This window comes from Pleuronectes platessa, chromosome 1 (genome assembly GCF_947347685.1).
Source record: "Pleuronectes platessa chromosome 1, fPlePla1.1, whole genome shotgun sequence".
Lineage (NCBI taxonomy): Eukaryota > Metazoa > Chordata > Actinopteri > Pleuronectiformes > Pleuronectidae > Pleuronectes > Pleuronectes platessa.
Genome location: NC_070626.1, coordinates 6054692 through 6069360, shown reverse-complemented (window position 1 = coordinate 6069360; position 14669 = coordinate 6054692). Strand labels below are relative to the sequence as shown.

Below are 14669 nucleotides of genomic sequence, written 5' to 3'. Positions count from 1 at the left end.
CTGCCTCAGCGATCTTGGTAAAAGAAAAATCTGGAGATTACTGATGAACAAATTGATTAAATATGGTAGTGGTAATGGTGATATCTACAACACATCAAAAAGATCTGATAGTCAATTGTTGAATTGCGGATTTGAAATATATTTTGAACTGCGGCCAGGACATTTGTGGCTATTGAAGCTCGACACATAAGTTGTTTCAGTAAAAATCTAGTATCAAGACAACGTTCTGAGTCAGGCGTGTGACAAGAACATCGCAGTGCCTGAAACTGATACAAGAGAAAGACCCCTCCTCTCTGTTGCTGTCTAGCTTCCAAGCACTTCTCGTACATGATCCGTGTGGTCACAAGAATATCCTGAGCACTCTGACCTGTGACCTTTTAAACATCAGTCCAGTTACTTAGAGTGTCACGTTACGTGTAAGTAGATTATTCTACGACAATTTTTTTACTATTTTATCTTAAAATGTATATTAAAATACAACAAAAAATCCTAAACATGATCCAAACTATAACATTTACCGCTATGATACTATACTAACATAGAAACTGAGATAGATTCACATTAAATAAGAAAACCCTGACTGAAAAGGATTTTTTACCAATGTGAGAGCTGCCTCAGACAACTGCTTTATGTGGCTTTACACACATTTATATAACAGCCCACAATGCAGGCATTGTGATAGTAACAGTAGTTGTTTTGAAATCTATGAGTATCTAAATACATTTTCTCAGGGTCACTCAGTGTATGATTAACAGTCTCTATATTTAAGTTATTTACACTCTGGTGGCATTACTAACGTGTAGTGTTTCAACACTTCTTGTGTTATGCACAAAGAATCAAACCTAATACAATAAACAGTGAACAAATAGTAACAAAAACAAGAATAAAGCATGCATGACCTACACTTTAAAATATATATTTAATATGAAAATCCTGCTTATTCAGATATTTAAAATCAAGTACATCACATGTTTTTCAAGTTTGCCAATCCAGCCTGTCACAAGAAAGGAACTGTTTCTCATTTTGAAAAATCGCTAGGTTGTTTACTTTAAGATAACCTATTGATACAGGACACAGTGAAAGTAAAGCGCTATCTCACAAGAAATTGTGGTTGAAAGAAAATTTGGATAACTTACTTGAACCCTCATCTTGAATAAAAAATATTTATTTTGGCCTATAAATGTAAAAGATTTGCTAAAATAGCAGAGTGCTCCATGAAAAAGATTGATGTAGATACGGCTCTGAGCAGTATACCTTGGAGCTCACTAGGCAACATTTTGTCAACCACTGTGTCAAAACAAAATGCATATCTGCATCAAAATAAAACTGAAACACTAAGAAAACACATAACATAACTTGATGTCTGCAGAGAAGTACTCTGTCCTCTGTGGTTATGGCTGTATCTGTTTTATTGTCTCCAGTTTAGGAGCTGGGTGTTCACAAATGAAAGTCATCAGGAAAGAAAACATAGCTGGATTTCAAATCTATCCAACTGAATGAATGAATATATAATTTCCCACATAGACCAACTAGGTGTGTCTTATAATAAATAAATAAATTGATCAGTAATGGATCTAATAATAACAGGGCTCACAGGTCACTGAGGGGTCACAAAAGTGATATTTATAAAGTGACTCATCAGGGTCAGCAGGACACATTCCTACACACTGGCATACACTCCTCTGGAAGCTAAATCTATTTGGCATTTACCCCCTGCTCATTTTTTTCTGGTGGTCTGCGGTGTGCCTGTAAACGTGTGGTGTCTGGGCGTGCGTGTGGCCATGTGACAGTCCGTCCACAGTGGTCCAGCCTTCTTTTTTGTGCTACACTCCCTTTGCAGTAGCATGGATCGTATTACTGGCTGCTCTCCCTGCACCGCTGAGCCCACTGCCTCTGCACCAATCACAGCCTGTCCTTACCTACTCGCACATGCATGCACGGACGCACAGACGCGGACCACGCGCGCACACTGTCATGATCCATCGCTCCGGTTCTACGCAGCCTTCACATGCGTCCCCACCGACTCCGAGTAGCGCTCTCTGCGCCAAGGTGAGCGTGGTCTCTGGGATCCGTTGTGAGCGGCTCACCGCCTGACTGACCCACAGAGAGAGAGAGAAAAGAGAGAGCGAGAGAGCGAGAGAGCGAGAGAGAGAGAGAGAGAGAGAGAGAGAGAGAGAGAGAGAGACCATCTTTCCCCTCTCCAAACCCATCTTCCCTTCGCTTGGGAGAGACCGCAGCGCCAGCCGTTTGTTTCGGCATCTTTCTCTCCTCCTCCTCCTCCTCCTCCTCCTCATCTTCCTCGCTGCGTCTCTTCTTCATCAAGAGGAGGAACCGGACAGCCCCGTCGTGATTTTGTGGAAATACATTTTTGCAATATTTTTTTCCGTGCTGGGTGTTGGTAGCGCGCAGTTGGTGCGCGCCTCTGCAAATTCCGGTGAATGGTGGATTTGGCAAACATGGAGAGCGTGGAGAAGGAATGCGGGGCCCTCGGGGGTCTGTTCCAGGCGATTGTCAACGACATGAAGGTAAATAAAAACCTTTATTTGTATCGTTTCCCGATTACATGGTTAAACACATGTGCCTGAGAACAATCTCACTGCTGCCTTGGTCTCATGGGCACGTTTAAATGTGTAATACACGCACACAATAATGAGCTGGTGTTGACTCTGGTTGTTTTTTAAATTAAGATACAGTGACGGCACCGTGTTACTGACAGCGATGCGGCGACCCGGTCGGTTGTTGGGGCGAAACCCGCCCCTCCACCTCCTCTATCCAAAGGATGTTGGCTGCGTTGCGCATGCAAACGTCAGTGCACCCATTATCGGACGCACTTAACATGGCATTCAGCTCCCTTCCACTCTAAAAAAAACAGGAGGAGAACAGTCGCAGATCATCCAGTCTGATGTTTTCACTGATGTTTATCTAATGTTGCGTTGGCCTTCATAAAAACCCTGTGCAAATGATTGGTGCCTGATAAGCCAGGAGCAATAATAGCTCGGCACATTCCGTCACACAGGCCAACCTATGTATGTGGACCTGGGTGGGTAATTGCTTGGGATGCTTCATCATCATCCTCATCATCATCATCTTCGTTACTCCCTGAAGCGCACAGACATGACCCCTGTATTTTCAACCTCGCTACACTATCGCTCTCGCCTTTTCTCCGTGGTTACTGTGCGTCTCTGTGAGAGTGCAGCGTCATTGATTTTCTGTCAGGCTGATATGGCAGCAAAACATGAGGGCGTGAGAAGCGCTGCAGCCGTCAGACAACCGGTCTCCCTTCATCCCTGCCTCTCAGTCAGTCTGTCTGTCTGCCTGTCTGCCTGCCTGCCTGCCTGTCTGTCTGTCTGTCTGTGTCGGTTTGTCAAACATTCTGCAGCTCCTTGGCTCCAGCATGGCACCACCAGGCTTCACAGTAGGTCAGATGCATGAAGTTGTGCTGCCTCAACTTGCTTTGGATGAAAGCTTCCATCATGGTACATGGTTCATGATACAGAGCCCCTCTGTGCTGTCAGACACCAGTGCAGCTCTACATGTCTGTCTCATTCCAGATCTTCCCCATCTTTGTCTCTCCGGTCCCAGATATTGTGGCCTGTGCAGCCCCACATCATGGACGATGATACTGCTGAATTAGCAGCAATATCAGTAAATGCTTTGTCCCTTAGTGATGAAATGGTGACCAATTGGTGTGACCCCTGTGATAGAGGTCATAGTCAGCTGCACTCCTGGTGAACAACAAGGAGAGATTATTGTCTTTCTGTTGTTACAATGACACATGCTCCAGGATACTTTTACAGAATATTATACACACAGAAAAAACTATGTCCAATCGTAAATGTCCTGTAGAATATAGCAATGTATTGATTATTTAATTTCAGTTCATCTTTATCCGGCATTTCATATTATGTAAATTAAATTAAAAAAAAAAATTTAAGAAACATTTGGCTTCTATAATGCTGGCAAATGATTATGAAAGAGTTTTAAAACAAAGAAGTAAAAGACGAAGCAGCAGCGGTTGAAATACTCTGACTTGTAGTGGCCAGTGTGCATCGAGAGCACTGGATCCTACATGTCCCACAATGCATCAGAGAGAGCTTTGATTCATTTGTGTTTGGTTAACATGGAGAGCTAACAGGATGCACCCTACCGCGCAGATCATAAACAGAGGCCGTTTCAAGGATTGTGTGCTGATGAGAAAATCATTATTCTGCCAAATGCGACCATTTAGGGACGATAACAGACTTGTGGAAATGATCATCGGTCTGAAAACCATTCAGGTTGGTTGCTTAGCAACATCAGCACCTATGACACAGCATCTGTGATGCTCCTTCACATAGTTCGGGATGCAGGGATAAAGAGCAAGTACTGCGATACTAGATTTCAGAATCAAATCTGCTTGTTTTTCTAAATATGTATTTGTGGGATTTTGCACAAGATGTACTGTAGCTGAATTGCCCTTCGGAGTAAAGAGCAACATGGTGTCATGTTGTAGTTTATAGGAAGCTGTGGTTTCAGCTGGTTAACTTCTCCTAGAACCAACTGACGTAATCAGGCTGTCTTTTCAGACTTCTATTGATTTTACCAATTTTTATATAAGCAAAACAATCTCAAGAGCACTTTCATACGTTGTTATAAAAACCAGTAGTTCTGTTTCTCCTGCTCTGACGCACACAGTGCAGAGTATAACTGAGTATTATTCAGTGTTCAGAGAAATACCACTTTAAAGACTTCTCCCTCTCTCCGTCTTCATTTATTATTCACTTGGTTTCTAATGGTCCTAATGTTTGTGTTATCCAGTTCACTCTAAATATATGGGTCACTACAACCTGGGCCAAAGGGAAAAAAAACTGCTGGCCCAGTCTGGAGTGAAGTCTGTCTGGATTGGATGAAAGCCTGAATCCCAGAGGAGACGATGAGTGAACGTCAGTGAGTGGATGAGAATCATTGAGTCAACAGCCTCTGGAACTCACTCTGGCTCAAAATGTGACCTCACTCAGTGTTTGTAGCTCAACAAGACAAAGCCATTGTCAAGAAACAAATTGACCTGAAGTTTCTCTTCTCTGGCTCTGGGAAACAGGCTGGTTTTGACAGCTTGGTTTACCCACGGATGTGATCAGATAGTCGAGGTTGACAGTTTGAGAACTGGACATCAGTGCTTGTGAAGGGACTAGTAGTTTGATCAAATCAAACAGTTAGATGACATTGAAGCTCTTATTGTACTGCTGTTTTATTTGATTGTAGAAAGTGGCTTTGCATGGATTTAGGAAATAGTGAACTGTATCTTCACGGTTTTCTTACAATTAACAGAGAACATGTAAATAGTCAATATATAAACTGATAATGCAAACAATTGTAACCCTTAATGTTAGTGCAATCGAATAAGTTAATGTGAATAGTTTAAAGGGGTAGTTCACAAAAAATGTAAAATTCACTCATTATCAACTCACTTTGATTGTGGAGGGTTGGATGAAGTATTTAAGTCCACAAAACACTTAAGGAGTTTCAGGGGCAAACAGTGTAAACATACGACCTCTTCTTCAGACGTAATAAAACAAGAGGGAAAACCTAACAAGCCTGTTTTTAGCCTAAAAATCCTCTACCAGAAGTAGCTAAGCTAGCGGATATAGCCACACGATGGTGTGTCCAAGAGTCCGTGAACGCACATCGTAGGAAGATATCAGAGGACATGGCTAACAACAGGCTAAAAACAGGTGTAAAGGACGCAGTTTCTAATCAAATATGAATATCGGGACTTGCAGACACTTATATGACACCATACGAACAGTATGGAGGCATGTTATGTTTTTTCAGTTGTTTTATTATGTCTAAAGAAGAGGTTGCAATTGACTTCAATTGTTTTGGATTTGGCTGCAACAAAGTTAACCCCTGAGACGCCAGAACACTTCACCTAGCATAGGGTCGAGTAGATGATGAGTGCATTTCAATTTTTGGGTGAACTATCCCTTTAAGTGACAACACAGTTTCTTTTATTCATTTTCGTCTTGTTGTTTATTGGCATGTCTTGTTGGTTATAGATTTGAACAATTATCTTTGTCCTAACTTTAAATATCATGGTGTCTTTTATTCAATGGTCTAACAGAAATCATCACAGCAGTTTGAAATTTGGCATTACCACATTTTCTGGGCATTTTCACACCTTAAATCTGGACCATGGTGCAACCCAAAAGTCATGTTTTTGTTAGATTGTTTACATTGGATCCTGTTAACCTTAGTTTCAAGACTTAAAAGCTTTAGTATGACATACATCTGTCCTATCGTCATCACCTATGTGGGCTGCAGCTAGACCTGGTACTTGGTGTCTCTATGTGTCATGCAGGCTAATAAGTTCACACGAAGAGCCAAACTAAATGTTCGAGTTCAGCAGCATATTGACTCCCAAGTCGTTTAGAAAGCACTTTTTCTTCCTCTTATCCCAACATCTTCCTCTTCCTCATCCTGCTCCTCCCCAGCTCCTCCCTTCCTCTTTCTCTCCAAAGCAGATCTTCTGCCCGAGGCGGCAAGTCCCTCCCTGTGTGTCTGCTCTGTGTGTCATCTGTGATATGTACAAGCTGCCTATGGTCTCTTTTGTTTTGTATGTACCAATAATCCCAAATCCTTATGGTGTTCAGGTCAAATCAACCCATTTAAGATTATTCCCCCAACAAATTGTATGTGTGTGTTTGTGTGAAATTTCCTGGAAGGTTAAGATACATTGCCTCAAGGCGACAACTACATAATTCCACACACGCACACACACACAGACACACGCACACACTCACTCACTTACTCACTCACTCACACACACACCCAGTTCACAGAGGTTTAACACGATGAGACACAGGGGTCATGTTCTGGGTCAGCTGGCTGTGGACCAATGGATGCTGGTAATGTGTTGTCGTCAACAGGAGGATGGAGTAAAGAAGAACATTATTTCCTGGTCCCTGAACAAACAGAGAGGGGTGATTTTCGTCTTAGACCTAAAGGGCTGCATAAATCAGTGGCTGCACATTTGAAAAAGGCTGCTGTGAATAGATTATTTTTTTCCCACCAAAATTGTTTCAACAAAACATGTTTTGGTCTATGTCTCAGGTGTCCAAATATACAGTCTAATTTTTCTTCATTTTTAAATTTCACATTTTTATTAGCATTTGATATAATGCGTTTCTTTGACATTGAGATCACAACATGCTTCCTTATCACCTTCCGCTTGTGTCATCCTCATTTGATCTGGTTGTTTGTTGTTAATTTGTGGTTGTTTTTCTTATTATTCACAACAGATGCAGTCATTTTATTTTAATGCCGATACTATCCATGTTTTCTATTTTGAGATTAGATGCACAGTCAAATACAACCTGGACAAATTCTGAGTTTACATTTTTTTTTTGCCAAACTGTTTATTTGATATTCCTTTAAATAGTTATCCACATACTGTATATCAATACTTTTAGAAAAGTTGATTTCTCTATAATATTGTTTCTGCATGACTAGGTAAAGTGACTTGAGATAATAATATAGATATATTTATTTGGTGCTTTCAAATCAAATACATTTTGAATGAATGTATGATTTATAATTCATTTTATTTAAGTTATCCTCTGCTTCACCCCACAGTGTGTGTAGCCTACCATGAAACACTCATCTGGGTCAGAGTGTGAAAGTTCCACTGTTACATTGAGAAAATGTGTCTTTAAAAACTTTGCATATCAATGTATTCAAATATAGAATATATGATTCCGATCACAAACCCTGCATGAAAACGTAAACTTTGCTTAAGCTTTCTCTGGATATAGATAAGGTCAAAAATAAACGTGCTGCTGCAAAACACCTAGCTCCATGCTACCACCCTGTCTCAAAGGGACAAAATAATCCATGTGATTTAGTCCTGATCCACTGTCGCACCTTGTGGCCTTCATGCAATAATCTCACATTAAGTTTGATTTGAGAAGGTCTTTTTTCTGATCCCCTCAAATACCTTCAAGTACAATCTGACTAACTTCAGGTGAAGTGTCAAGTGGCGTTCACTGTCAACCTGGCTTTCATTGGGTAACCTTGTTCCTGGAGTTTACGTTCAGGCTACATCCACACCACTATGTTTTCGTTTGACAATGCATCCACTCTGCTATGGACACGGCAAACAGAGAAGTTTGGAAAAGCTGCTGGACCTGTTTTAGTTAGAAAAATCTGGGGCTGCCTTTTTCGTCTGGACAAGCAGAAACTGATCGGTGTTGACGTAGCTTTCCCGGATTCGTCACGTTCCTATCACATGACCCCCTCAGGAGGAAAACAAATAGAAACTTTGCTGACCCTGTTGTCTTTGCCGGCAGCTGTTGTGCAGTCAAATTCTGCATTTCACAACTTTTTTAACTCCTTACATGCAGAAGAGACGATTATTCAAGCAATTCCTCGAACACCAGAAAAATGTTCACCATTGTATGTGAGTTGTCCCTTGATATGCGATTTCAGGCCTGTTAGTATGGATGGGGATAAACAGAGTTTTAAATTCTATTTATAAATGAAAACATAGCAGTATGGTTGTAGCCTTAGACTGTTAGAAAAATGAGCTAACATGTGACTCAATACACACTGTATAATACATTGAATGGTTTCGGTCATACAGGGATTTTAAGAATGTCGTATTGTACGTGTTTTAAACAAGAAGGAAGGAAATCTAATCCATACTAGGGAACAAAATTGAGGAAGTACAGTGGACACTAGCACAGGGCTCATTAAAGTGGTAAACTGTAAAACAGCAACATCAGCAAACCAGGAGAAGTGGAAGTAAAGTGGTCAGTGGCCTCACAGAGACTGCCCATTGTTGTCGCCTCCTTTAAAAGCCTGTGACAATGATGCTCTGTGACTCTGGGCCATGCTGCAGAACGGAAGATGCTCTGTAGAAGTGTATCATCAGTCCAGTCTGCGGTGTGTTTGTGTCTGTGTGGTCCAGAGGACTCCCACCGAAGCGCTGTTGTTAAAAAACAGAGGCCGGGATGCGTGTCAATAGAAAGCGAATGACAGAGACAGCTCTCATACTCATGAGTGCTGTATACGTGCATGAAGATTTGGACCTGATCCCCAAAAAGTGGTAGCAGAAGCGTGGTGATGGACTGACTTCTTGCATGGCGAGCTAACTGGATAGTCAGCTGCAGTCACTCTGGAAAAGTGGTGTTATATAAACCTGGGTTGTGTGTCGCAGTTTATATGACAGCTTTCTCTCAGATACTTTTAGAAAATTTAACCCTAGGTCAAAACTCTGCCTGAATTAACTTCCCCCCCTTAAGAGATTGCAATTTATGCAGCAACAAAATTTCAAACAAATTAGTTTCAGTCTTATCTTTTGCTTTCAATGTTGTGGCTCCAGGCTTTTGGAGATGTATCCCTTAATTTAAACATCCTTGTAATTAAAAAATTCATCCCGTCAATTAATGTTGAAGGTGAGAGTAGGATGTAGTTTAGAAACAATGTAGTTTCCAGAGAAGCAGATTTTGAAAGGTAGAGAGGAGAGAGGGAGTTGAGGACAGGTTTTGATCTTCTCGTGGCTCAAGGTAAATTACCCTCATTTACATGCATGACATTGTTTTTTATTGATTCACATGATTTCGACCTTGACATATTTTCAGGCTCAGGAGTAAAAAGGTGCCAGCAGAATCACAGGACACGTAAAGAAGCATCCCCCTCGTTAGGGCTCGTTAAAATCTCGGAAGCCGTCAGGGCCCCGGGGCTCGTTAGGGCCAGGGCTGAATGGTGAGGGCCGGTCGTGGGAGGCGTGGAGGCTGCTGGGAGCCGGCCAAGACAGCCTCTGTCACTGAACCCTTTGTCAGGCCTGTCAAAGCCTTCTCATCACACTCAGCTGTTCACTGTAAAACACACTGATGCTTATGAACAGGACAGAAACCAGCCAGAGAATAACAATGAATGTGGCAAATCAATATTCTGTTGTTCATTTCAGAAAGAAGCAACTGAAAGAAAACAGGTTCTCCTCATGCTCTATATATCACGTCTTCATTTTAGAAAGATGTGCCTGTGTTCGATGTCAACTCAGAGTTGTGTGGGCTTGAACAGTTGTCGTATTAGACTGTGGACTGGTAATGTATTAGTATATGTGAATCAATGACTGTCGTGTCTTTCATGCTGAAAGCTCCAGTATTGAGTTGAATGGTGCAGCTGCAGAGAAATGCAGGGGAGAAAAATTACAATGAAGCTTCTGCCTTCAGCCATAAAGAAACTCCGCCCCCTCCTGTCAATCAGCACTACATCTAATAGCATGCTCGAGTACTGCGGAGCCCCGCCTGGCTCCCTGTCAGGTCTTTAAATAGCTTTACATTAGAACATGTTGGGAGGACAACCCAAGAACGAACAAAATTTACACATTATGCCGCTTTGCAATAGAAAGTTCCTATTACACTGGTTTCCTTGAACTGTTTTGACCAACATTGTGCTTAGTATTAGTATTGCTGGAGAAAGCAGAGATTTATACAGCATACATCTCTGAGCTCTATAGTATTATGGCAGGCATTTTTATCCTATGGTAAAGAAAACCCTTTCTGTAGTAAGTTTGCAAATTTAACCATTTCTGGACTGATACTAGCTCCAGCCCAGAACTATGTTGATGTTGATGAAAAGGGGGAATGTGGGTTTGTCCCAATGAGCCACTCTCAATGTGGACAACGTTATTTTATCTATTAGGAATACTAGAATACTACTCAGTAGATCAGATACCTTTCCCAACCGCTCACTTAAATTGCACGCCAAATCTGTCATGTTATTTTGGCTAGATATAAACTGTCGATTCCCTACTGAAACCGCCTTTTCTTTGCTACACATCGGTGGAAGTTACACATTTGTAGCTATATTTGTCACCATATAGCGACTGAAGAAATCCTACAGTCCTATGAAATCACATGTAAACCTGTGAGATCCCGATTTTTGTTTCTACCCCAAACTAAATTGCACAAACTCATAGATATTAGTCCCCTAAATATGCTGTTTTTTTTAAATCATGATCCATGAATGATGTCCTAGCTAGTGAAAATGTAAAAAGTGTGAGGGGGATCAGCTCCTTTGTTTAGACCTGTGTCAAACAGACAGGGGGGATCTGATGTTTGGTTATCATCAGACTCAACGTAGTCCTCTCCTTATCTCTGCACACATATCTCTAAGTGTTGAGGGTCACAGCAGCAGTTGCTGTCACTTACACTAAGTGGTCTGACGGACGCATCTCTAGCGTGCATCAACAGCCCTTTCACTTGATTGGAGCAGTGGTCATCCCAGTAACTTTCATCCCAGTGAAGGAGAGGGAAGACACAGCTAAGTGGCATCTTCATAGCTTTAAGAGCCTGGATGATTGATGGCTGGCTAGGAACACACCATCCAATGAGAGCTAATATCGATGGACCGGCCGCTTTCTTGGCTTACATAATTTAGCTTTCTGATCCTTGTGTAAATCTCCCTCTCTACATTTTGTGCTTCATTCCTGATCTCTGCTTTGGGTGGCTGCTACAGTATAAAAAGGGGAACTCCACGTTAAAACAAGTTTACTTAGCATCATGGGAATTTCACAATCTACTGAGCTTGTAACTTACTAGAGACGAAAGTGAGGTTATCAGGGCCTCTTCTGCTTTGCTTTAGGCGATAGTTTTTTTCCTCTTTTTATTTGTTTTACTCCAATTTGCCAATTTAATAGAAGTAATGCTGTATTGCTACCCACTATGACAAATCAGTTTGGATGGCTCATAATCCATTGAAACTGCCCCCCCCTTCATGTAGAGTTTTTCTTTGTGCATTTGTTTTTATTGCTTTTACATGGCTTGTTTATAGCTGTATTTCAAAGTAATGCAAGTATCTGTCTTTTCTTCATATTTCTTATCCTTCATCCCATCACACATTAGCTTGCAATTAAACAGCTGACTATGTGTGTACATTTATGACAACCTTTGTCTGGCAAATTGTATGACATTCAAATTTTTTGTTTCAGCCACAAATATTTCAGTGATGGGTGTTTATGGCCCTGTTTGTATGACATTAACATGCATCCTGAGTGATCTGATTATAAGCGGAGACCTTGAAGACTATGTCCACACTCATATGTTCTGGTTTTTAAACACTGTTTTTTACCAAACTCTCTTCAGATAAGTATCAAACACTAGAACGGCGCTCCAGGAGAACATAGTGAAGTGTTTCTCAATAACTATTCAGACTGTGGCGGCCCACCATAGTTTAATCCCTGCGATACCATCATATATTGAAAAATTTAATACAATACAAACATGATCTATTCCTTATGTGTTCCAGGTAGACTTAATTGCCCAAAATACCTTTGACACACTTGTAATATATCTCTATCGGCTTTTTGAACTCTTCATATCTTAAGATAAAGCCAGTTGACACCATTTGAGAACCAACTGAATGAGAATGAAGATGTCAGTTGAGTGGTTGATCCTTCAATGTGGCTTGGGACACATTTGTGTGCACACAGATAAAGGAATGTGGCAATAGACCACTTAGAATCCAAGACCACGTCGAAGGTTGTCTGTGTGATCAGGTCTCAATGACTGTTGTTGCATTCACCAATGTGCATTTGACTTGTGATCGGATCACTCAAGGTGCTTGTTAATGTCAGGTATGAAAAGAGCCTGTGATCTCTGGACTTCCATCACAAAGACACAACACACACAGATGGTTTCCTCTTTCCCCTCATCTCTGTGTTTAGATTGGAATTAGCTGCTGCACTCCATCAATTATGCAGCAAGGCAGCCTCTGTCTCCTCATCTGCATGCTAATCCCTCTGCTTCTGAAACAAAGTGCCAGCCTGTGTGCTAGGAGAACTGATTTATCCGGGCATGGTGGAGGAAATCATGATTGCACTTATCTTCCTATACTGCATTGTGATTTTTGTCAACAACAAATGTAAACTGCACATTTTTTAAACAGATCACAGATATCACAGATATCAAATCAATACATATTAGAATTGCTTTCTTTCTCCCTTATTTGTTCATTCTGCTGTTCGGCAAGTGCTTGAAAGCTAAACTATAAAGTAGCTGCAGCTGTGGATCATAAGGTTGAGCGGGTTGTCCACTAATTGTTACATAGAAAATCTAGGGTTGTTCAATCCCAGGCTCCACTAGTCTGTATGTTAAAGGGTAAATGTCCTAGGCCAAGATACTGAGCCCCAAACTGCCCCTGATATACAAATGGTATGTGTGTGAATGAGTGAATGTGATTTGTATTGTTAAGCACTTTGAGTGGTTAAGAGAAGAACAGTGCCATATAAATGTAGTCAATTTACCATTTAGCACTTGATCATCACAAAAATGATTCATATGATTCTTCTTTTTTTATGGTTATTGTTTGTTTCTACACAAGAGTGTAGTGGTTGTTGGTTATGTTCAGGGAAAGATTGAGGTTAATTCTAGTTTCTAGCAGTGTTTTATTGAGTAGGAAACCAAGTTGTTAAAACAATTAAATTATGAAAGGTTTATTAAAAAACATCAAAAAGAAGGTTTGCTATTATTTACGCCACCATTATGTGCACAATTGCTCATGGGAGATGATGCATCAGTGAAATTATTTCACATCAACAATTTCCCAGCACAACCCTGTATAGTTACTTGTTTTGTTGTCCCACCACTCAACCCAACCTCCCCAATACAGGTTTTAATATTGCTATCATGTTATGCTACGTTTGCATTCTGCTCTAAATAACTAATGATGTCAACTGTGAATATTGTAAGGTATTTACCTTGGTAATTCAAGACCCTTTGTTACCAGTGCAGTTACTTTTGAGTTTAACCAGGCACCTCGATCATGTGTGATGGCCCCTGCTTGTTTGACCTTTATAAGTGAATTAGGTCTGGGCAATATGGCCACAAATTATATTGAGATAAAAATGTTAATATCAGTTGATATTGATAATTATAACAATGACTGTCACATTCATCATTCTTTCTAAGTCGAAAGTCAAATTTTATCTCCTGAGTAAAGGTTTTGGTTTTAAACTCTTCCGTATAAGCTTCAACTTTAACTTCCACTTCAAGTTTTTAGTCCCAGATTGGAAATTTGTTTTGCAGCCAGGCAAAAGGAGAAAAATTCACAGCAAACACGAGTACACAGACTCCGTACGAGAAGGAAAAAAATTTAAATACATAAATGCGTACATCAAATGACAACAGAAAACCAGAGCTTGCAAAACAAACAAAAAGGGTTAGGGTTAGAAATATGTGTCAAAAATAGTCATCAGGAGGGAACAGGAAATGGTCATAATTTGAATTTAATAGTTTGATGGCCGGAGTTTTACTTGATAAAAAGCTAAATATTTTACACATATGTGGTTGATCGATTATGTGTTATACCTCCTCACTGTGCTTACACAATGCATAAGCATTATATCGATACATATTGGACTTTGGCTATTTTGCTAATGGTGACAGTAAGATTTTAATAATTGTTGATATTGATTATAGCCCAGCCCTAAGCCTAAAATTATGTTTCAGAAAAATTTAATTTAATCAATTATATTTTTAATGAAGTAATAGGAATGATATTCTCTGTGGTATTAATTGGTTAGAATAAAACCAAGTTCAGATTTAGAATAATCACAATGATTGATATTCAGTCCCTTTGTGTGTTTAAAAGAAGGACAGAGAGCTCTACCTGTGTAAGTGAATCTGAAT

The 14669-nt window shown here is 40.4% G+C and overlaps 1 protein-coding gene across 1 annotated transcript in view; it reads left to right on the top strand.

Moving 5' to 3' along the window:
- The first annotated feature begins 1974 nt into the window (after positions 1-1974).
- Positions 1975-14669, top strand: part of mtss1lb (MTSS I-BAR domain containing 2b) — a 69322-nt gene continuing 56627 nt past the window's right edge. Inside the window, exon 1 of the mRNA XM_053447111.1 lies at positions 1975-2525. Within this exon, the coding sequence (XP_053303086.1) occupies positions 2439-2525 (87 nt within the window). The 5' untranslated portion in view covers positions 1975-2438. The remainder of the gene's footprint in view (positions 2526-14669) is intronic.